This window comes from Phoenix dactylifera, chromosome 2, assembly GCF_051530095.1.
Source record: "Phoenix dactylifera cultivar Ajwa chromosome 2, Ajwa_hap1_PhDact_Kaust_v1.1, whole genome shotgun sequence".
NCBI lineage: Eukaryota > Viridiplantae > Streptophyta > Magnoliopsida > Arecales > Arecaceae > Phoenix > Phoenix dactylifera.
The window spans coordinates 38,466,628-38,491,312 of NC_143191.1; the positions used below are offsets into that span (position 1 = coordinate 38,466,628).

Below are 24,685 nucleotides of genomic sequence, written 5' to 3' on the forward strand. Positions count from 1 at the left end.
GCATCAAGGCAGTACCATGTGGTGGCCATTTTAAAGAGGGTGAACATTGAGATAGTAACCATGTGGTGGTTATTTTAAAGAGGTTGGACCTTAGTAAAGATGAAAATCTAACACATATTAATTGGATCAAAAACTTAATCTCTTTTCTTTTCTTTTTTGACAAAAAAATGGAAAAAAACTTAGTGCCTATCGAGATGTTACAGAATAAATGCACTAAATTAATATTTAAGATGAATGGGCTTGGTTCTATTTTTGAATCAAAATTTTATTACATAGTAAATAAGGTAGAAAACTATTTAAGCTTAAGTGTCTTCCATACCCATTATATTATTTCTACTTTACGAGAAGAGGAGAAGCCATAAGATAGGCTTTTTAGCTTCTTCTAAATTTTCTTTTTCGACGACCTTTCTTCTTATAGAAACATTTTTTATATGATATTATTGAATATTTATTTATTTTTTATTTTTTTTGGTAAATAATAGGAGGGGAGGGGGAGGGACCAGTCCACCCGTGTGGCAGCCCCACTATTGGGCTCCCCTTCCACTAGGGAATGTTCGATACATGTCGCAGATTTTCGCGTGCCTTCTCCGACCCGTGGGCTCACCGTCTCACATGTGGGTACGTTACCCCAGCGCCACCTCGGTACAGATGGAAGGAAAGCATATCCGTCAACGAGCCGTCCAGGCATGGGGCATCCGGTCCCCTAATTTAATCGACGCCCACGCATTTCGAACCCAGACAACTCGGATGGAATTATCGCCCCCTTACCACCAGGCTACCATCTTGATGGCAATATTTATGTTTATCAAGAAGTAGTTCTTTTACTTTAAAGCACATTTGTCTATACAATACTAAAACATCCCCTAATGATGCAGGTAAGCACCCTTGCATATCCTTGGCCTTGGAATAACTTTCTGATCAATGTATCTAGATTATGGATTTGGGTCATAGTCACACTTGATTGTAATGTAGTTATTACACTAGGGAATTCGATCTTTGCAGACTTATAGCGCAAGATACAGGGCACGATTACATAGCGCTTGTTTCTATAATTAAATAAATAATTAGTATGAAGGGGATTCGATCTTTGCAGACTCTAGCAAAGTTGAGCTCTTATACCATGTTGAGTGAATTCTGAACCCGAAAAGCTTTAGTTGTTAGAAAAAGACCAATAATATATAGTCGCTATGGTTTGGCTTTGGAGATGGAGTTCGGGACGTGCTTGTATGAATGACGAAGAGCCAAATTCTCCATTCTTCCTTGTAGAGCCTTCTCTCATCTGTTTTAGCTCCACCGAAGAAGTGATCCAACAAAATGTACCCATAGGGAACCTTAGGACCCTCCAATCATTTGAAACGAGGGGTCAGACTCCTTTAGGGCCATTATCCTTTCAAATCTCCAAGGGACATGCTAATTAATCTATTGTGCAATGCATAGAATCTTGACAGGTTCCTCCAGCTCATTATTATTTAACAACTTGCTTCATTCAAAAGACCTTCCAAATCCATAATAATCTTCTTTGCTTTGCTTGTCATAGGACCCCGGTTCTTTATATAATTAAGCATGGTTTTGTCGCCAAACTAGTTCACGTATCTTTTGGCCGCATAAACATCTAGATATCTTACTTTGTGGGAGCATATGTTTTGGCACTTGATTCCCAATGCATGCTCTCTGTGTCTGCATGGCGGTTGGCCGGAATGGTGCAAGGCCACTTGCTGCATGGGATCTCATTCTCAAGTAAGGTGCGGCTCGCACTATGCGATAAAGTTTGTAGCACTTTGAAATCTATGCAGTGGGTGATCCAATGATGGATTCATGTGAAAGATAGAGTCTTTCTTTCATGCAAAAGATAAAATCGCGTCCCCCATATGGCAACTCTTTGGTTGCATCAAGGTGCATCGTGAGCTCTGGCTTCATACTTGTTCTTCACCCACTTGACAGAACATAGACCACGTAAGTTGAGAAAAACAATGATAATAATCAATTGCTTATCAACAATGATAGAAATGGAGATTAGAAGAACTTTCGGCTTGTTTTGCTTCTGATGCATCTGACATGTCGGATTGTGCTGTTGGAGATTAATTTCTTAATATTTTGGCAATGATTTTGTTCTTTTGCTTGGAAGAATTTTCAAACATGATATAGAAAGGCTCTAAGTGCATCAAATGAGGGTCATTATTCTATACCATCAGTTTAAATTATTAAAACAGATGACCGGCCAAGTGGTTTAGTTAAACGCAGGTGGGTCGTGGATGGTGACCCAAAAAAAAAGTGTGCATGCTGGTTTTTTTGGCTTTATAAATTGAATCAAAATAGATATTTATTATATTATCCATCCGAGCAAAGAGAGTGAATGGTTACCCATAGATGCCATGCATTGCATCTGATATGCGATCTCTCGCACTAGTCGAGTATATGACACTTATTATGTCATCCAATAGTTCATGTTGTGGGTCAGCTCTCCCACCTTTGTTGTCAAACTAGTTATGTTGTTATCAACTATATCCTGATTGTTCAAACAATAGTTTCGTGCATTTGGTTGCTTGCCATTACATCTAGTTGGACTTATATATATAGGAGCCAACACTTGCACAATTGCACTAAACTGTTATATGGTAACATCCAATGATTACGAAACTAGAATAAGCATCATACACAATGCAACACTTGCACAACAATAAGGTTTATTTAACAAGTGCAACAATTTGCGCAGCACTAGCTTGAAGGCTTCCTAATTATTAAGTGCGAGACCAAGTGCAAACCCTTTTTTGTCATGGAGAGATTGAATCTTGCCAGAGTAAGAGTCTTGCTATCTCATATACATTAGTACTGTAGCCGAGCTTGAACTCTATAGCCTCTCTAATGATGTCCTTCGCTCTCTAACATAATAATGGTTCTAATGCTCATCTAGTCTTCGTCTTTACCATGCCATCCACATATTAAAAATGTAGAAAATAGACAAGCCTGTGCATACTTCGATGCATAATAAAGCTAATCATATTCTTGCTTGTAATTGTCACTCCAAGGTTCTCAAATCCTCAATAATCGGAAATAGAGTGGTTATGGTACTGTCTTGTATCGATATACACTGATACATGATATGTTGATGAGATTGGTAGCTAGTGACTGATGAGGGTGATAGACAAGGATGTTTTTTTTTTTTGCTAAAAAAAGGGGAGCAGGGGGGAGGAAGGGACAAGCCCAACCCCGCGTAGCAGCCCCCACTGGGCCCCCCACCCCGCCAGGAGAATGTTCGATGCGGGCAAACCGGGTCGTGTGTTGGGCACGCCGACCTATTTTACTTATACCCTCCCCACCCGTGAGCCGGCTTGGTTACCCGACCCGACCCTCCGTGTGAGTACGTCACACCTGGCACCACCCAGGCTATCAGCCGACCAGTGGCACTTCCAGACCCCGTGTCCAGGCGTGGAGCATTCGGTCCCCAAATTTAATCGACGCTCGCGCGTTTCGAACCTGGAACCACTTGGTTGGAAGTAAACGCCCCGTTCCAACTGAGCTACCACCTTGGTGGTGATAGACAAGGTCACAAGGATGTTCGTTGAGGGTATTTGGCAGCAATAAGCCGGCGATCGATGGCAGCAACATTGTAGCAAACAAGTGGTCTAAAATTTTGAAGATGAAAAATTGAGAGAGATTAAGATTTGCAAAGAAAGGAGGGATAATTATTTTTACTTTATCAATTCTACGCAGTTCAGATAAAATTATTTCTAATTAACCGATTCTACACAGCTCAAAATAGCTCGACTCCGTCTGAATTAAATCTAAATATCGACTCCTTCTACCCTCTAACAGTCTTATGCTCAACCCAAAGGTGATGCAAATATATATATCATGAACTAAGTATTGATCCCTCACGTTTCATTCGTTATTCCTTCTCCATCTCTAGAGAATAATTATCAGCAACAGGTCCCGGCATTACGTGAACCGCGTCTACCCTTGGAGCACAATCTCCCCACGCTTGCATTTGTACTACCTTGATCCCCGCAGTACAAATAATTGTGGTGGGCCCTACAATCCTATCAAGAGGAAATGAACGTGTCTCCGTATCTGTGCAATATTTGGCAGCAAGCAGCTATTCAACGTGGACCCCACATGTATGAGGATCTAGAAGTAGGGATGGCAATCAGATCGGGCCGGATCACATGCAGGTCAGGACAGAAAATCATAAATTTGAACCTGATCTGTTTATTAAACAAATCAGAAATTACAACATGAACTTGTCATGTTTAATAAACAGGTAATCCGACCTGATCCGTTTAACATGTTTAATAAACAGATAACCTGTTTGCCCAACCCGATCTGATTTGTTAAGCTTGTTTGCCAAACTCGACCCGTTTAACCTATTTAGACCTGTTTAACCTGCCCAACCCAACCTGTTTAACCTACCCAACCCGACCTATTTAGACCCGTTTAACTTGTTTCGACCTATTTAACCCGTTTAATTTATTTAGACCTGTTTAACCTGCCCAACAGTTAAATAGATTAAATGGTTTAAACGGATCAGACATCTAAAATCCGTATCCGACCCAATTAATAAACAGGTTAAACGGGTCAATCTGTTTACGACTCGAATCTGTTTAGGCCAAACCCAAAGCTGTTTATGGCAGGTCGAACACGGATCAGATTAGCGAGTCGGGTCATATTTTGCAATCCCTACCTAGAAGGGGTAACCGCCCTCCGCCCTAAAATGGGTAATGGAACACGAAATTCTTATATTCCTCCGCGGGACATCCTAAGCTCGGCAGAGCCCGGTGGCCGGTGGGGCCTGGGCGGCGCTGCTGATATTCTAGGACAGCGGCCGGTGGCTTGGAGATTCCAAAGCGCCCGAATTCAAATTCCAAACACCCTACCAGAAAATGGGAGGAGCGAACGTTTCTTTTCTTTTTCCAGTTTCCTACTCTTTTTGTTTCTTTTTTCCCCAAAAAGTTGATTAGCATCAACTTTCCAATACCCGTTTAGCTTATTTCTCATCAAAAAAAAAGAAGCACCAACTTTCCAATATGGGAACCAAAAAAAACCCGGACTTTCAAAATTAAATTTTTGGGCTGTTGTCGTTGTTTTTTTAGTATATTTGTGGTCATATAAAGTTCTTTTCTTTTTTATTAAAGGAAAGGTATTTTTATGTTGAGGTGCCTTGGTGTCCTTCATCTGTTCGTTTTGGAAAGGCATTTACATATCAGTATCATGTAAAAGAGTTAAAAGAGACGGTCTTTCTGCCAGGGTATCGCCTCGACTGGCTGATACACACAAAGCAGCTTCTTTATGCCTGGTTTTTGGCTCCACATGCATGTTGTGATATTTTTGGTTTTTGTTACTTGGTTCTAGTGTTTGAAGAAAGGCCGATTTCGTTAACTTCAACTTCTTGGGGCAAATTTGGACTTTTGCGGCTATAGATGACTGGAAGAAGCTCATTGATGTAAGGGACAGCTGCAAGAAGCTATCTTGTTCTTTTCGGAGTTGTATTTATTAAGCCTGGTTGCGATCCCATCTTCAGATAAGAAAAGGCTTCCATTATTCTGTAACTTGTTCTTTTAATTCAGTGTCTCTCAATATCTTCTTCTGTTAGCTCGTTATCTGGGTTGTAAGTCAATTGGTGAGTTTTGATTATCTCCGATCCACCGCTCTTGTTTTGTGCTAATGTTTCATTGTCTTTTTTTTTTTTTTTTTTTTTTGTAAATTTCTCAGTTACGTGTTATCTTGTTGTTTCAATTAAATCATTCATCATATCTATCCATCGTAGGAATAAATAAAGTGGACTCAAGATTTTGAGAATTATTCTTCTCTTGTGCATGAAGTCTCGTGGAATATGAGGCACACTAGCTCTCCAAATGGAACCTCTGAATTTTGGCAGCGTCGGCTGCTTGCTTCCCTTTTTTTGGTGCATGCATGCTTCGTCTGGCTTCTGCTTTAAATTTGCTGAGTAAATTGTAGTTGCGTTTGTGCTTGTTCTTCTGAAGTTGTGAGAAGTAGTTGTTGCTTACAAGATCTGTGAGTTCTGAAAGTTTTTTAAGATTGTCCTTAAATGAACACCCGGAGGATCAACTTCCATGATCGCAACGATGATTCATTAAACAGCTCTTCATTTGAACTCCTAAACCCTTCTTGTGGAAATTTCACTTCTCAGCAGGCATGGAATACAGGGTTTCCTTTCCAGACCACATCACTGGATTGTAGCCCTCGACAATACGCTGCCAACTCCTCTGATTCGTCCCTCTCCTCCGAGAAAGGCTCGCCGCAGCCAGACTTCATGGCTCCTAATCGTTCTATTACTGCTCCTATTTGTGTTGGATCAACACCTTCTGACTTCTATGCTGCTGAACGTTTAATGGGTTTTCCTCCATTGGAGTACCAATTTGGCACCCCTCCATTGCTGTCTAAATCGCCAGGGATTCACTTGGAAGCTTCACACAATAGGCCTTCAGAGTCATATATGTGTGTTAATACAGTGAAGCAAAGTGATTTCGGTTGCCAGACTGGGGATGCATTAGAATCGGTCACGAAATTTCCTCTGCAAGAAAGTAGAACTTCTAGATTTTCTGATAATACCAGCAGATTTCCATGTAGAGATCGTCAGGAGATTGAGCTTCGATCATTGCTGCAAAGTGAGCAAAGCGATGGGTATTCCGCTTTGGACTCCAGGCACTTATATTCACCTCAAGGGATTCATGATCCTTGTGTAAGTATTTCTATTTTTGGTAGACCTTGCGTAAGTATTTATCTGATAGATAAAAGCTGTTACAACATTTACAGATTCTTGCTTCTTTGTGCTTGTTAATTGTTCGATCGTTTTCTAGAGTAAGTTCTTCAACTGTTTGATGGTTTGTTCTTTTGTCAAGGTTGGATATAATCTATCGAATGCTTCAGCAGCAAAACCAAGTTTTCAGCCTCCAACCGAGAAACAACTAGTGAAAACTTCGGTGGGTCGCCCTACTACTCCTACTGGTGTTTCATCTGGAACATCTGTGCCAAATAAAACACGGATTAGGTGGACTCAAGATCTCCACGAGCGGTTTGTCGAATGCATTAATCGCCTTGGAGGTGCAGAGAGTAAGTAGTCGAAGTATCGTATGTCGCAGAAGAGAAATGCAGTTGAGTCCTTCTCACACATCAAAAGTCGAAATGGATTCTGACATGCACTGGCTTACTGTATGCAGAGGCAACTCCTAAGGGAATTCTGAAGCTGATGAATTTGGATGGATTAACCATATATCATGTCAAGAGCCACTTACAGGTAATTCTGTTAGATACAGATGACTTTTATATAGTTTAAAATTGAAAACTGGGCATTCTAAATTATGTTTATGTGCAGAAATACAGGATTGCCAAGTACATGCCGGAGTCTTCCGAAGGTAAATTTATCCTGCTTCCTTGGCACTAGCTTCATATTCATTGAAAAACCTTCTGGTTAAGTGAGGCAAGCGTGTTAAAGCCTTTCATAAATCGTATGCAAAGTCAAAAAGAGTATAAATCATAGAAACAGCATAGGAATAGGCTTTGTCAACGTTGTATGAGATTTTAAAAAAATATTGCAGGGATTTATAATGTAATTGAGTTATGAAGTCCTCGGCATCCCACAAATGAATCTCCAGTTCACGTTTATTTATGGAAATTGATATGCAGAACAGCATTGTGTCCTTGCATGAATTCGCTTAAACTCTTTAGGTCGTAGGTAAACATTGAATTCCATCTTCTTATGGCTAATAAACCCCTCACCTACAACTATTTCTCTGCTATCTTTCTTCTAAAGATGTCAGAGGATCATTGTATGATTAAGTTGGTTGAGGAATTACTTGTCCTTCCTGCTTGAACTTTCTACAAGTCAAGGATATATGGTGGTATAGTTTGGCTTTGCTTTTGAAATAACCAGGGCCAAATACTGAACATCTTGCATGTGGCAAAAAATACGGCATCAACTTCCCTGTAATGTTTAGAAACTCCAATTTTACTGTGATCATGTAAAGTGTTCAACTCAACACAAACATGTTGAGTTGTAGGTTTTTAAAAAAAACTTAAATGGATCACGAAGAAAAGAAAATGTAGAAACCAATTTAGGAGTTGTAGGTGTTTGTTTGTCCTTTTTTCCTTCATTGAGGTGCTTACATGTGCATGACAATAAGACCATGCACTTATAACCATTTGTTTTGACAACTTTTTGATGTTCATTGCTAAGAATATGAGATTTTCTAAGAGTTCTGTAAACAGCCTCAGAAAACTACCTGTCATAAGCTAGTCATCTTTTGACTTGTGTTCCTTTTTCGTCCTATATTTTTTTGATTACCTCATTGACTGACTTGAGCATCAGCCAGATTGAAGCTTTTCCAGCGATTCATAAAGGAATCTTTGCATATGTCTCCATAGGAAGCCTGTTTTATTCTTCTTGCATTAAGTCTGTTGTTTTGCACTTGCTAATAATTAATTCTAGAAGGAAATGATCCCAAAAGAATCGGCCAAAAATATATGTTGACACTAGCAGTCTATCTATGCCTGAAGAAAACAAAGGCTAGCCCATCCATATGACTCACACTTTCATTTTTCCTGTCAAGACCAATAGGTATTGCATCTTTACCATTAATTTAAACTGTTAACATATTGCTAATCCTGTTCACTTCAAACAAGGTCCAAGTCAAATAGAGTTGAATGAAGCAGGTATTGCTCATGTTCGTTCCTTGATGATGTGTAAAGGAAAATCTTAAGATTCTATAATTACAAATTTGGCAGATTGCAGACAGTCTGTGAGTATATTCTAAAAATTAAATGTTTGGGAAAAGCAAAGATAGTGAATAGGTTAATCAGTAAATTTTCATGGTGTATTTAGTAAATCTAGTCCAATATGAACATCACATTTTATCAGTTTCTGGAACTCTCCTGTATCAGCACTGCCTTGGGTTTTGTATGTTCGAAAAATATTAATCACTCTTATGCACTTTCAATAGTACACATTCATCAAAAAAGATCCAACACTTATCTAGATATTCATTTTCCTTGTTTCTCCAATTGGACAGAACATTTGATTTTTAAAAAGAAGCTTTTTCATGTACTTTGGCATATCGTTAGTGTGTGTACAACCATAACAAATTCATCCTTTTTCCTTTAATAGTTTTAGTAAATAATTTCCCGTCATATTTTGACTATATTTCCTAATATTTGCAGGCAAATTTGAGAAAAGAGCCTCTGTAAATGACATGCGACAGCTTGATCCAAAAACGTACCTTCTGCTGACATTATTCCTTAAAAATTTGTTAGATAATCAAAACAACATTTTGTTTTCATATTCTGAAATGTATCGTTTTCATCAAATATATGACCTTTCATTTGGCTCCAACTACTTTAGGTAATTTGATGTTTCCATACTTTTGCAGTGGAATGCAGATCACAGAAGCACTGCAGCTTCAACTTGATGTCCAAAGGCGTCTTCATGAGCAGCTGGAGGTACACTAATTTTCAGCAATATAGCAGGGCCTCTTTTATTTTCTTTGGTTTACGATTTTGTTTAGATGACAACATGACTGTTTTTTGTCTTACGGTTCTTTTACCAGATTCAACGAAATTTGCAATTGCGAATCGAAGCACAGGGCCGAAAGCTTCGGCAAATGTTTGAGCAGCAACTCAAAGCAAATGCAAACCTCACTGAGTCTCAAAACTTGGAGAACCTGTTTCCAGATGAGCAGCCAATATCCCTGGATGATGATGTTCAGATACTAAATGTTGAAGATGGATCTCAAAATACCAACTTTCCATCAAAAATTAGTTAGCTTTAAGCTTGTCTCTGATTGGATGTCATATAAATTGAAGTTGGAGGTGCGACTCAAAATATCAGTTTCATAGCTCAGTGAAATTGATCAGAAGCTTTCTCCAATAAAATTGTAGTTTAAAGTAGGTGTCTCTTAGCAGGTTTTCTACACGAGGAGAAGCAGCATGAAAATTTTCAGTAAGTTGATTGAATGTCATATGCTGCAAGACTGACAAGGAGAAATGCCAAAAATAAGATTTATAGATTGTCTTTAGATAGCAGCATAAGGATGTATGGACCTTGCTTATGTAATCTATGTTGGGCACTTCAGGATATTGTTATCACATTTTTGGTCGCCTGTGAATTTACTAGACCGAATTTATAAGTTGTCCAAAAGATTCAACAATCCTTTTCTTTTATCTGTTTAACCTTTTGTGATTTCCAAAGTTTCTCCATTGTAGATAAAGGTTAATGAGTGAGAATGTCTTCATAATGTTTATCACAGCATCATTCTTTGGCAATCTAAGCAACGTAATCTCAAAATGATTGTTTTGCGGTATAATTCACCCTGATAAAAACCTAAATTTGTTTGGGACTGGATAATTTGGTCATCTTTGCTGGCAGACGGGTCCATCCCAAGAAGTTTTTTTTTCTAGTCTACTGGTAGCTTGAGGAAGTCTCAGAGAATTATTGTTTAAAAGGTAAGTCTCCAGGATAGCGAGGCCAAAGGAATCCAATTTATGGAAGACCTTCCAAAAACTTCGGTTAAGGGACTCGGTCAGTTGGTCCTTCTCAAAATTAATATTGCAACTCCGAAACTCATTGATGCCGAATTCAGAATAACATGGAGAGTTTGAGGCTGCAAGGTTCCTACTGTTGTACAACAAGGCTAGCTGGGACTTTTGTCTTCCAATACAATTTTTGACATCTTATGGCTCTGAATTACGCTATCAACTGGAATAGTGATCAGCTAGTTGGGATTTAACTAGTTCCAGTTTCTTACTAGGTTTTGCGATACCATAACAATTAAGCCAATGATACATTTAAAACCTGAGGCTTTTCTTCTCCACATTGTACTTGAAACTGACTCCTGGAAATGACTGAAAACATTCTGGAGAATTGCTTGAGCTCTGGAGGAAGCAGTTTGACTATGTAACTAGCATCATCATCTTTCAAGACAGCATCAAAATTAAGCAGCTAAATATATGTTTCCGTCTGCCTAAAAGCTACTAAGGTCTCAAATGGTCTCAAATGTAGGTGCAGTCTTCTTGATGAACAAGTTGACAAGGCCGATCATTTTCCTATAGACCAAATTGCTTTTCTGTTTTAAGATGACGAGTCTGAGAAATTACTTTTCAAGGATAACAGAGCTCTATGCAAGAATATAAAGTTCCAGACACAGATTTTCTCTGCATCTGCATCTGCTTTCTTTGGTACTCGAGGTAATCCTGACATGATATTCTACTCATGTATACTAAGAATTACATCTGATCGATGAGAACTGTAAAAGCAGCAGCAAATTCAAACTAAGCATTTGCTTTAAGCCCATCACCTCCCTCTTATAAGAAAAGAAATGTCGAAATCCCTCCTAGAATAGCTGCTAACAGATCCAGCACTCTTATTTCTGGTGCTGCCACCGAACCATAAGCAATCATCACCGGGAACCGGCACTTCTCGTCGCTTGGATCCCGATCAGTTATCATTGCCAGGTCAGAGAAATCACAGTCACCAGCCTTCTGGTTCCTCACCTGGTAGTACATGTTAAAAGCATAGGATGCATTCCCACGGAGATCCAAATGGTTGCAGCTTGACCCATAGCTGAGGGAAGTGCAATCTGAGAAAGTACAGGCAAAATCCATGCTTCTTGGCAAGCTGGCGAGGTCAGTAGCATCTGGATCAATAATGCACCATCTTCTTTCCAAGTACTTCACCCCATGAGCACTTACCAGATTCATATCTTCTTCATGACCTGATAAGTTCAATCCATACTTTGGCTTCCCGTCATACTCGAAGATCCCCCAGTGCCGCTCGAAGTTACCCGGAGCTATGCTCTTGGCATCTTCATCAATAAGACTAAATAAGTACACATCGATGCTTCCCTTTCTTGCTGGTGTCCCCTTGCTGCTCATCAGATGCCGAAGCAATCCTTGGTTGAAGTCTTCTGCCATTTCTATATTCGCATTCCTATCTCCATCAGTCGGCCAACCCACTTCACCCACTATGATGGGCATGTCGGGGTAGCCAGCTTTCTTCAGGGACCAGACCAGGGTGTCGAAGTTGGCATCGAACACATTGGTGTATACCGCATCGCCATCCTTGATGCTCCTGTTGGTGCCTTCAAAGAAAGCGAAGTCCATGGGGAAGTGCTGGTCGCCGACGACGCTGAGGAATGGGTATATGTTGACAACAAAGGGAGCATCATTTTCCGAGAGGAATTGTATGATTTGGATTGCGAGGTCTCGGATGTCCGAACGGAAGTCACCTGCGGAGGGGATGGGGGCCGATCCTGGAGAGTCGTATATATCTGCATTGAAGGGGACGGTGGCTTTGATACGACCTCCCACTCCAGCATCATCGAGGGCTTTCTGAATGTTCACCAGGGCTGGCAAAGTGAGCTCATCATAGATGCCTTTGTATGTCTGGAGGAAGGGCTCGTTGCCTACCGCTACATATCTGCAACGTTTAAATTTTAGATTGCGTTAGCTTCAAATCCCATAGAATTAAATTTGGCATGCATAGATTGGTCTCCATGTTTGGTAGCTGTTGGCTGACCAACTGCAAGTCCTCGATCAGATACAATTACTACTTCCTCTTGATAACCCAGTGAAGGAAACAGATATTATAATACTGAACTAAGCTCACAACGCTCTCAAGGGATTGACCCGGGAAAATTAGATATTGGAAAGTAGCACCTTGGTAAACACCTTTTCAAGTAAGACTGTCTGAAAATTTGATGAAACACCGCGTAATATCATCGTACATAAAGCATAAAGTTTTCTCGCAGAAATTTAGACCGCTCCAGCAAACAACAACAGAGAAAGACTGCATCAGATGGAGCAGTAGAGAATCCCAGTCGAGAAAAGGGGGAAACGTAAAAGACCCAGTAAGGCCATGGACGAAACCAAAAGCTCGAGCATTTCAAATATGTCGAAAGAAGAGCATCCTCAGCTGAAAATTGCTAAACAGAAATAGGAACAGAGCGAAAGGAACCCTTTTTTCAAGATTTAACTCCAAACAGCGAGAAATGGACATCAAACTAGAACTCATTAAGGATCGAAATCTGAATTTAAACAAGGGAGAGCAGACTCATCTCATTGGAGAATAAATATTCAAGAAAGAATCCAATTTAGACTACCCCTGATGATATCGATTCAGTTAAAAAGAGGAACACGGAAGAACAAAAGAATCCAAAGAACCCGTCTTGCAATGAGGAAGAAGGAGAACGAGATATAGATAGCAGAAGAATCGGGGACGGGACTATCGACCTGATGTTTACGCCGCCTGTGTAATTCCACGAGGTCACGTTCTCATCCACCCAATCTACAGCGGCCTGTGGATTGCTGCTCAGGCCCTCAAGCATGTAATTTGGTATCGCGACCATCACCTCGATGTCGGTCCCCGCGAGGGCCGTGAGCGAGTCGGCATCAGCGTCGAACAGCTTCACCTTGTCGAACCCGTTGTCCAGTAGCATCTTGACCACCATGTCCGATGGGAGCTGGTGAGTCGCCATCTTCCCCCAGTTCACTCCGACGCCATTGCCCTTGAAGGCCATGCCAATTACTAGCAGAAAGAAACAGGGGAAAGAAAAGATTGCTGCCATTTTTCCCTTCCTCCTCCTCTCTCTCAAGAATCTCTGTTCGATGACGCTCATTTTGTTCAGAGAGAGAGGGGATTTATAGTGCGAAGGGTGGAGGTTTAGCTTTTTCTTTTTCCTCTTCCTTCCTCACTCTCTTGCTTTCTTGATTCGTTTAAGTAGTTGATATGGCGCCAAGGGGGGAGACCGACTTAGACTAGAGAAACCGAGTAGGCTAAATTCGCGTTTTTCTTTTTCTGGTATAACGGATACTCACATAGCACTAGTGTGAACAATGCCACAAGAGTCTAGGGAAAGAGAGGATGTGGTGCAATGATGGAGGGGTAGCTATATAACATATCCATGGAATCTTTTTGAGTATTGAGTAGTAAAGGAGGTGACCCAATCTGCCACCCTGAATATGTGCAGGGCTTAGAAGGAGCCACAATCCCTCTTCCAAGCTGCCTCGCGCTCCGTCCCTATGGTTATCATATCAATGGTGTGGTGCCCCCAATTATAATTAATCTGGAGTCATGACTCCTGATCACAAAACCGATACCTCCACCGTCTCTATCTATGGACACACTTTTATCAAAGTTCACCTTGATCTCTGGGTGGTGAGAGCTCCGCCCCTAAATTCATTTACCTCTTAGCTTTAGCTCTTCCATCACCGTCCAACGAGTGACTTGTTTCTGGGACCCCTAATTTGATCTAGTTCCGCGCCCGATCAATCGGCCCCATGGTGTATTAGGGCTTTATCAAAGCCAATCCTTGTGGTTAGCCTCCATTAACAAACTGGAAAGGCTACTACAAAGGAAAAGGAGGGGAGGAATGAAGGTGGATTGTGGCTTTCCGACTAGGTCGCTACGTGGGGGGCATATTAATGCTTCTGTTTATCCAAGGCTTTCCCAGTTCCAATGAGCTACCTTTTGCCTCAAGCTCGTTGGTGATGCATATCCACTTGTGTGTGCTGCAAAGTTGGGCGTGGTCGCCATAGCTAAGCAAAGTGCATGGGAAAAAAATGGAAAGGAGATTGACCTGCCTTCCATGGTCTAGCTCCTTTTGTTCCCATCCTTTGGCCTAGCTACCTCCTCTAATCTTTCTCTCTCTCTCTCTCTCTTTTATATTCATGAGTCTTGGTCGAAAGTAGAAACAATCCTAAGTCCTAACCTCAGCAAATGCCCTATTCTGTAAGGCATTAATTACCTTTGTTTCCCACATCATCTTCTTTATGTTTTTTTTTGAGGATAAGGGAGGCTGAAAAAGGCCACCCAGAATCATCTTCTTTATGTGAAGCTTTCCTTTGGCTTGACCACCTCAGCCTGTTGACGACGTCAATGCCGTGCTTCTCTTGACAGATCCAAATGGGCCTTGTCTGCAGACCAGTTGGCTTTGTGTTTCTTTTACTACAGCAAAATTCTATTTCTTTTCTACCTACTGTTGAAAAAGATATTCTCCATACGACATCCGCATGCAGCTTTATATAAGTGCATTTTAAATGACATCTTTACTTGCCTAACTCTATAGGTTTATTTCATTCTTGCGACATTTCTATGTTCCTGTCTCTTGATAGTATTCTTTGGATTTTCTTATTGATATTTTTGACATACTTTGCGGCCTTTTGGTTTAGCATAGATTCAGGCATAAATAATGTTTTTTGACAATATATCTATCTTTTGCTTGGAATCAACCTGAAATTTATTATCCTATTACTTCTCAAAGCGTAAATGCATGCATCAAAATACATACTTGTGTGGATGCACATACACGCGTTTTCTTGCCATCTACTAGTTTTTTGGAGGTACAATTAATACTCCTGTCCGTTCTTCTCATGTGGTGGACTCCAACGTTCAATGTCCATGCAACCTTCTTGTGTTGATTTTTCCTTGACTGATGTCACGCACCTTTGATCTTCTAGATGCACCCATCCAACTAGTTCGCCATTGCTGTCAGATCAAGCAACCACTAATATGCTGTCTTTGTAGTTGGCAATGCCTTGTAGTAGTTCTGTGCGCATGGTAGACTGATGGAAGCAAACCCTCGTTTTTTGTTGCGCAAGGACGAGGCAATATTCTTCCAATAAGCTACGTACCACCCATCAGTTGTAATGGTGATCCGTTTTCTTGCTACTGAGTATATTCTCATCCGTTCAAACAAAACGAACAAGTTAGCTTCTGGTTTCTCTCCACGGAATGATATCATGAAAGTCTTAGCTCCTGTAGCCTTGTGTCAGCTTCAAAGTTGGAACTCATTTGACTTCATGTCCTTGATCGATTGCAGGAAGAAAATGAACAGATCAAACAGAGTGAGAGATGAATGATGTTTTAAGACTGACCACCTCCTTTATCACTTTTTAAACATAAATTTCAGGCGCCAAACCCATCTTTACTATATAGAACTGCTCCATTCTTAAGATTAATGGAACTAAAATTACATTTCCATATTCTTAGCCATGGGTCTATGATCAGCAAACTCCCATTACCTAACTTACAAACCATACTGCATTGTCCTCAATAGGTTCTGTTAGATGTTCATGCGTCGTTCTTTCAGATAGATCGACAACAGAAAAGAACTGTAACCTGTTTGGTTTCATCAGTATACATCAATGTCACTAACTTGGCAACTTGCACGTAGAAGAGGTCAAGGTCTGACATAACATGGGCTCTTGGATTTGTGTTGAGATGGATGCAAGATACGATCATATCCACGCGATGCAAGAGCTTGCGCTGCGGCCTGCTTCCATTGCACTGGAAGATTCCATATTACCACACGATAGAGAGAACCTTTTCCAGGCTAATGGAATACCCCATAGCATTACTTGTCGACAGCATCACTATTTAAATATGTAAGATTTTTTATTTTATGCGTATGGACATTTTTGAAAACATTTAATGGAAATGCGGTGTAGAGTTATTGTGACAGCCTGATGAGTGATGAATGTTATGTTTCTTATTCATGAAATAATAGCTATTTTTTTTAAAAAAATGTAATTTTTGAATACATCTCCTACCAATTTGGAACACTATACTCCGCTTTTTGAACCAGGGTTCTCTGTAGCGTGATTTTTGCACACTAGAGTCTTGTACCACCATATCTATGGCCGCAATGCCATCCATTTTGGATATTGTCAGTTATTCTTCATCAACGCGACACGCCGTGTATTGCGCTAACAGTGCCTTGTGGCATTACAGGAATAAAGGAGAATCGTTCGTCCTTGAGTTGGATGACGTGGCGGCTATATATTCATGATAGTATAGAATTGTGGTGTCAAAGTTGCACCACAGAGGATCCAAACTCCAATTTTTTTTAGCTCCAAGCACTGTGCCTCGGTAGCATGTTAGGATCAAAATATCAATTTTGTCCTTGAGGTTTCAAAAGGGTCGTGATTTGAACAATTTTCATGAGGGTTTGGAGGAGCCGAAGGAGAAGGGCTTTCCTAGAAAATTGGATAGCGTTCGTTTTGGTCGGCTCGCTTGGGAAGGAGAAGGGTTTTCTTGGAAATCTAGATAGTAGAATGGAGGAGGAAAGTTGTGGGGTGTGCTTTCTTCTTTGCCACATTTTCTTTAGCGCTCGTCTTAAAGAGGAAACCTCAAAGTCATATCGGGACCGAATTCCTCCTGCTAATGGAGTTTGTCAATTCTATGACTTAAAAAAACAAACCAGAAGAAGGCCAGATGATACACAATACACAATATATGACCAAATATTACACACCTAGCAAAATAATCATCCAGCATCCCAATACATATCTATAGGTAAATCGATACATAGTTTAAAGAACCTGGTGCTCACCATATTATCAGATAATACATACCTAACAAAATAGTCATCCAATGTCTCAATACACATCTCTGAATAAATCGATATGCAATTTTCAGAAGATGGTGTTTACAAATACACATTAAATGGTCATGTGATACACACGTAGGAAACTAGTCATTCAGCATCCCAATAATCGATATATAATTTTCAAAACATGGTATTCACCAGTACATAATTTTAGGTGATACACACTCTTTAACTTTCTAATACATATTATAAGCTTCTTTAATACACACCCAGCAGTAATCCAATACACACTTCTAGGTAAATTGATACGCAATGTTCAGAATATGGTATATGCTAATATATAGTACATGGTCAGGTGATACAAAGCAAAATAGTCATTCAGCACCCCAATATCTATCTTTAGATAAATTAGTACACACTACCTAGCCAAATGATATACATCTAGCAAAATAGTACGCATCTAGCATCTCAGTACATACCTTTAGGTAAATCGACATACAATTTTCAGAATATGGTTTGATTATTGGTATATAGTATATGGCCAGGTGATATACACTCGTCGGCTTCCTAATACATATCGTAACCTTCTTTGATCCTAGAAAAGAGAGAGACATTAAAGGGAGAAGAAAGGGACTCGAAGAGGAGAAGGAAGGCCTCATAAAGGAGAGAGATGGTTGGATGATGAAGAGGATGGATGGAGAGAGGCTTGTCAAGAAGAGAGAATGCGAACGGATGGTCTCTCTTCACATGCACAATTTTATTTATTTATTTATTTATTTATTATTAGAGTTACATGACTAATGAACTTCGTTAGTAGTAGGAGTCGCATCTTGATTTGACTTTTAGATTGTCTATTTAAGATGGACGTTAGAAGAAACATGGCAAAATATGAAGCCCGTCCCATAAAATATTCTCTGGTGTGTGCACCAAAGGATTTTTGTTTGTGGGTCTATGGGTTTCATGTTGATGGACCCAAGCATCGAAAGATTAGGTTAGCATTTGGGCTTATTCTATTAAATAAATTAGACAGGTTGATCTTGATTGATTCATTCCTGACTTTTAGAAATAAAAAAAGGAGAGGTCCCCACTGGAGAAGCAAGAAAGCCTAAACTCGATCCACGACTCAATTGAATCCCTTGGGTAAAATAAGAAGAGCCCCTACATTCAAAGCCCCTTTTTATCTGGTCTGCTTAATCTAACCTAGTGAGGGGATCTTTCAAGATAGGCTCTAAACAAAAAAGAAATCCTAGCCGTCTCCTAAAGGTCACACTTTAATAGCCATCTGTTTTAATAGTTAATGCAAGGCACATAATAAAAGTAAGAATTTTTTGCATACATGCCCTCCTACATATTGAAATTTGCATGAATACTTTTCTAAAATTGATATTTGCATGTATATTCTCATCAAACACTTGTTTTATATGTATACCTTTCTTATATATATATATATATATATATATATATATATATATATATATATATATATATATATATCTACCCATGCCATCTAACGCCATTAAGAAGTTAGCGGTTTAAAATTGAAATAACAAAAATACTCTTAGTTGGTAAATATGCAAAAAGAAAGGTTTATAAGGGTATACATGCAAATAGCAATTTTGAAGGTATTCATACAATTTCATATATTTAGAAGGGGATACATGCAAAAAAAATCCTTGAATTTTTGCATAGATACCCTTCTAAATACTAGAATTTGAATGAATGCTCTCCAAATTAGTATTTACGTACATACCCTCACAAAACAGTATTTTTGTATGAATACCTTAATTTGACATATCAATTAACTTGATGAGCCAAAATCATATTTATTTAAATTAAAAATTAGTTAAAATTATTAAAATATTTTTTATTTCTAAAGTGGGTAACAAGTTAACAGGTCTTACTAGAAACTAATATCTCTACCTCTTTTGAAAAAAATTTCGATCTCTCTCGACCCTCTCTTTTTCCATTTGGAAGCAAAACCATTCTTTTGACTCCCTTCTCCACCATAGACAACCATTCATTGTATCTTTTTTATATGAAGATGGTCAAACATTTAGCTTTATAAATTATTTAAAAAAAGTATTATGAGAGATTGGCAATATTTATCTTTTAGTACATGCATAAGATTTGTAATGTATATCTTTTAGAGTTGAAAAATTTCTCATATATAGCCTAGTGGCTGATTTAAAGTTACTATGACAAGATGGGCCCCATATATTGGATCTTTTTTTTCTTAAAAAAAATATAGCTTAAGGTACACAGCATAAGGGGTGGCCTTCTACCACATGGCCATGAGATTGTTAATAAGTCTGAAAGATTTGAAGTCTTTTAATGATTTTGCTTGGGGTTGATTGATATTGTTTTTCTACTTATGAGCATAACAGTAGTAAGAAAGCTTGATAGTTGCAATCTATCATGTGTCTTTAAGAGATTTTAATTTTTTTTTATATTCTAATGCATGCTCTCATATATACATCTATAACAATAAATATCATAAGCTATGTTTTGATGAAATAAGATATATGGTTGTTATAAACGAAGAAGAATAAAATAGAATAATCCTATGATTAGTGAAAGGGCTTTCATAACTCTTTTTGTTATGCAATTGTCGAATCATTTTTTTCTTAAATAATATTTTCATGAAAAACATCGAGGCGCAGGCACTAGACAAATCCGAATGTTAAAATAGCTTAAAATAGAAAAAAAATAAATTAAAATTTTTTGCATGTAAACCCTATTAAATATATGAAATTGCATGAATACCCTCACAAAGTATTATTTGCATATATACTCTTATAAATATTTCTTTTTGTATATTTACACATTAAGAATATTTTAGTTATTTTTAATTTTAAACCACTAATTTCTTGACAGCATCTAATGGTGTGGACACATCCGCAAGAAAAAAAGAAAAATAAAGGAAGAGTATATATGTAAAATAAGTATTTTATAAAGATATATATGTAAATATAAATTTTAGGAAGATATTTATATAAATTTTAATATTTAGGAGGATATGTATAAAAAAATTCTAAACAGATTAAACATCGGTAATTTGACCGTTATAGCGGTCATCAACGGCTATTCTTAAATTCAATGCAGCGATGGTGAGGACCACCGTCTTAAGAGTTTTATACGGCTCATCAGCGCGCTAATATAAAGATATAATATTTATATACGACTCACACTGTATCCCTTGGTGCATCCAATTCACGCCTGGAGCGTCACGCCGACCTCCTAGTTTTACACATGACAACGTCTTTCTACGCGACTCATACCGTATACCATCGCTGGCTTATAAAACGCCCCTTCCGCTTCCCCGGCCCCATGCCCTGATGCCCGTCTTCGAGTGAGTCTTTCCCTCCTTCCCGCTTTCGAAACCGGACGGGTTTCTCTTCTTCTTCCTTCTCCTCGAATCTCTCAGGCTCCAGTCTCATCCACGAGCAACGACTCCGATTTGTCTCCTCCGTCCGCCAGAGAGGAATCACTATCATCGTACGCATACGAAGGTCAGCTTCTTTTCGTTGCGTCAAGGTATGAGTTTTTGGTCTTCTCCTCTGATCGTTCTTGGTGCTTCTTTAGATCTATCGCAAGAAAATATCCTCCTCAGTATTTCTCTCTTGATCATTATTTATGCTTCTTGAGATCGTTCTTGAGATTATTTGCAAGAAAATATAGGTCTTCGATTTAGGATTTGAGTAGATGTTCCTTTAATGTTTTTATTCCCTGTGGATCCATCGGTTTACTAGCATAATTGGGGTTCCGATGCTCGGTACGTTGTGAAGTGAACTACTCATCTTTTAAGGCCGTTCAACTAGGAGTCGCTTAAAGATCGGAAGGGCTGTAGGTATAGTTGGTCCGTAGGCGATCCAGGCTCTTTTTTGAGAGTTTTAACTGTTATTTAGACAAAATTTTTGATAGTTATCTTTATGATAACCTATTTCGAATTGGGCATCCTGATGGTTTTCCGAACCCGCCTGCAACTATTTCTAGGGTTTCTCCATGTGTGATCTTTATCTGCTTTTGCTTGATCCCCAATTAGGGCTTTGTGTTGCCAATGTTTAATCCGCTTTAACTTTCTTGATGCAATATTTACTTTTGCAAGAAATCATTTGTTTTAAATGCTTGATAACTTTGTGGTTGTGCACTTATTTAAACATTGCTGTATTGCTTTTCTTGTTGATCTAGTTTTATCACCAATCATAGTATCTGTTACTGAAGATTTGTTTTCTAGGGATTACTTTCACAGAAATACACATGGCCACTTGATTTTATACATGCTCATGTTAATATCAGTTTGTTTGTAGTGCTGCTGGTCCTAGAACGTCTGATCTTTTTGCAACTCTTTCTTTTTCTGATTAAGTCATTTTTACTATAATCACCTTCTTTATGGTGTCTATTACTGGAGATATCAATTTATTTCCTTGATGAATTTGGTTTACAGTAGTAAACTTTGCTTCTCGGCTCCATATGTGCTATTTTTTTGCTGATATTGTGGAATATTGTGTTGTTTGTGTTCCTGGTGGTCTTTCATCATCTGATCTTTTTGGCAATTGCATTCTTGGTCATTATTAATTGTTATTATGTTTGTCATCCTCTAATTTTAATCTTTCACATCATTTAATCTTCGAATCCTGTTTCAAATGATAGAAGCTACACTGCCTATATGTTTTAAGACAAATGATAGGAAACAATGAAGGTCTTCAGTCAAAGCCTACCCGACATTGTTGTCTGCTGATATCAGGTCACGGTCAGCAAGTTTTCTCTCTTGTAATACATGCCAGCATTAGTTTTTTTCCAAATATTTATATATTTTTACTCCATAATAAGCAGGTAATCATTCCCTTTAGCATTATGTTAGGAAATTAAATGAGCATCCATTCTCACAGACTCGCATGCCTGCAGGGTTATGACGAGTATATTAATGCTAAACATTATGTGGAGTGTCTAAAATAGTTATTCTTGTAGAAAAAATGCTGTGTACCCCTTAGCATGTCCCAACCTGGTTTTTTCTAACAACTAGGGGTAAAATGGGCAATAGAGCCCTCCATGAATGACCTACAACATATACGACGAACAAAATCATGGTTTGGCACACATACTGGGTGCAGTATTCCAAGAAGTACTCTTTTTGTAACTTACTTAAATGCAAATTGTGAGAGAGGTACACTTAACACCCCTATATGGATCTCCAATTTCTTCATGCCTTGTTCAAATCTCCAAGAAGAGGTGAGGACTAGAGATGGGCATCGGGCCGTGCCGAGCCCGGCCCGGCCCAGGCCCACCGGGCCACAGACTAAACGGGCCGTGCCTGGCCCGGCCTGTTACTAAACGGGCGTGCCAAGCACGGCCCGATTGGCCTAAAAGCTAAGCCCGGCCCGGCCCTAGGCCCGTGGGGTGGCGGGCCGTGCCGGGCCCTAGCACGAGACGGGCCGTGCCTGGCATGGCCCGTATGGCAATAAAAAAATAGCCGTTACGGGCCGTGCCAGGCACGAGACAGGCCATGCCTGGCTACCAAAAAATAGCCGTTACGGGCCGTGCCAGGCACGGCCCGTCTGGCAAAAAAAACGGTTGCCATAACGGCTGTTTTTGGTTTTTACCCAAAATACCCCTCCCAACAATCATAAAACGGCTAATTTGAGGGGTATTTTGGAAAAAAAATATTTGGAGTCCTATAAATACCCCTTATCTCCCTCATTCTCACCACACCAAACCAACTCTTCTCTCCTTCTCTACTACTATTATTTCTCTCTTCTAGCAATATTTAGCAAGTGCTCTTCTAGCAATTTAATTTTTAGTTTGCATTTAGCAAGTGTTCAAGTGCTACACAAGAGGAGGTTCTTGTTGAGAAGAGAAGGAGGTTCTTGTTGAGAGCACACGAGGAAGCTCACAAATCTCGGCTCTACCTCTGGTCCTCTACTCAATTCCTCCTTGTGGTTAGTTTTTATTTTTTGCATTCATCAATTTAGATATGTCATCTTTTGAGGAAAGTCATTTTGGCATTCCTCCTGTTTCTGAGGGAGAAGAAACTAATCCCCAACCCCATGTTCCTAGTTCCTCTAGAACTAGTGAACCGAGTGAAGATCAAACCTCTTCTCGTAAGAGGACTAGTGCTGTATGGAATGAATTTGATAGAATTATGGTTGATGGAGTCTGAAAAGCAAAATGTAAAAAATGTGCCAAACTTTATAGTTGTAGTAGTAGTGGGGGAACAGGCTATTTAAAAAGCATCAAGAGAGTCATAGGATGCATGATTCTCGTCTTCAAAGTACCCTTAATATACAAAGGGGATCACTTTTAGGTAATTTTGCATATAATCATGAAAATCAAAGAAAAGCACTTGTAAAATGGATAGTTAAGGATGAATTACCTTTTAGTTTATGTGAATCTTTTAATTTTGAAGAATATGTTCAATTAAACCTACAACCTCCTTACAAAAGAACTAGTAGGCGTACATTTAGAAGAGTAGCTATGACTAACTTTTTAGCAATGAGACAAAGTTTAATTGAAACACTCTCTACTTTAAATGTAAAAGTTTCATTAACTTCTGATATTTGGTCAGCATCTGTAGGTAGTAATTGTTTTATTGCTATTACTGCTCATTATATTGATAATGATTGGCAATTAAATAAACGTATTCTTGCTTTTCGTGCTTTTGATTTTCCACATTCCGGGCAACAAATTTCAAATGCCATTTATCAAACTGCATGTTCATATAATATTAATGATAAAATTATGTCTATTACTTTTGATAATGTATCTAATAATAATTCTGCTGTTACATTATTAAAGGACTCATTGCATCCCATGTTAAATGGAAATTTATTGCATATTAGATATGCATGTCATATCTTAAATCTTTTTGTTCAAGCTGGCATGGGCATGATTTAAGATGTCATTTCAAAAATTAGAAATGCAGTTTCTTTTATTCATACTTCAAGATCAAGACTTCAAGAATTTAAGGAACTATGTATAAATCATGGTAAACATTTTAAAAAATTTAAACTTGATGTAATTACTCGTTGAAACTCAACATATAGCATGATATATGATGCATACCGATATAAAAACTTATTAAGTGTATATATTAACGATCGTGGATTAGGCTTTACATTGACTGAAATTGATTGGAATAAAGAAAAAATTTTGGAAGATTTTTTGCTTAGTTTTTATAATGCTACTAATGTTCTTTCTGGTATTTATTATCTAACTTCATGTTCATTTTTACAACTAGCATATATGATTAGTCAAAAATTTACAGAACATAGATATGATGATGTTTTAATGCCTATTATTGAACAAATAGAATCTAAATGAAATGAGTATTGGGACAAGATATGTCCTATGCATAA

General features: G+C 38.8%; 2 protein-coding genes across 3 annotated transcripts; one reads left to right on the forward strand and one right to left on the reverse strand.

Annotated features, from left to right (window-relative positions):
* The first annotated feature begins 4,829 nt into the window (after positions 1 to 4,829).
* On the forward strand, positions 4,830 to 10,147 carry LOC103705440 (myb family transcription factor RLI1-like). 2 transcript variants are annotated; one of them, XM_039127976.3, is made up of 8 exons: positions 5,219 to 5,614; positions 5,762 to 6,697; positions 6,858 to 7,068; positions 7,176 to 7,252; positions 7,331 to 7,370; positions 9,172 to 9,226; positions 9,381 to 9,450; positions 9,558 to 10,147. In XM_039127976.3, exons 2-8 carry the CDS (start codon positions 6,044 to 6,046, stop codon positions 9,771 to 9,773), a joined length of 1,323 nt encoding a protein of 440 aa, XP_038983904.3. In that variant the 5' UTR covers positions 5,219 to 5,614; positions 5,762 to 6,043; the 3' UTR covers positions 9,774 to 10,147. The 2 variants fall into 2 exon arrangements, with proteins under 2 accessions (XP_088572432.2, XP_038983904.3); XM_088716306.2 differs by having other exon boundaries at positions 4,830 to 6,697.
* A 921-nt stretch (positions 10,148 to 11,068) lies between these two features.
* On the reverse strand, positions 11,069 to 13,749 carry LOC103705439 (glucan endo-1,3-beta-glucosidase 8). Its single transcript, XM_008789147.6, has 2 exons — positions 13,237 to 13,749; positions 11,069 to 12,424 (listed from the first exon to the last, which is right to left on the reverse strand). The coding sequence occupies exons 1-2, from the start codon at positions 13,620 to 13,622 to the stop codon at positions 11,311 to 11,313; spliced, it is 1,500 nt and encodes a 499-aa protein (XP_008787369.6). The 5' UTR covers positions 13,623 to 13,749; the 3' UTR covers positions 11,069 to 11,310.
* Between the last annotated feature and the right edge of the window lie 10,936 nt (positions 13,750 to 24,685).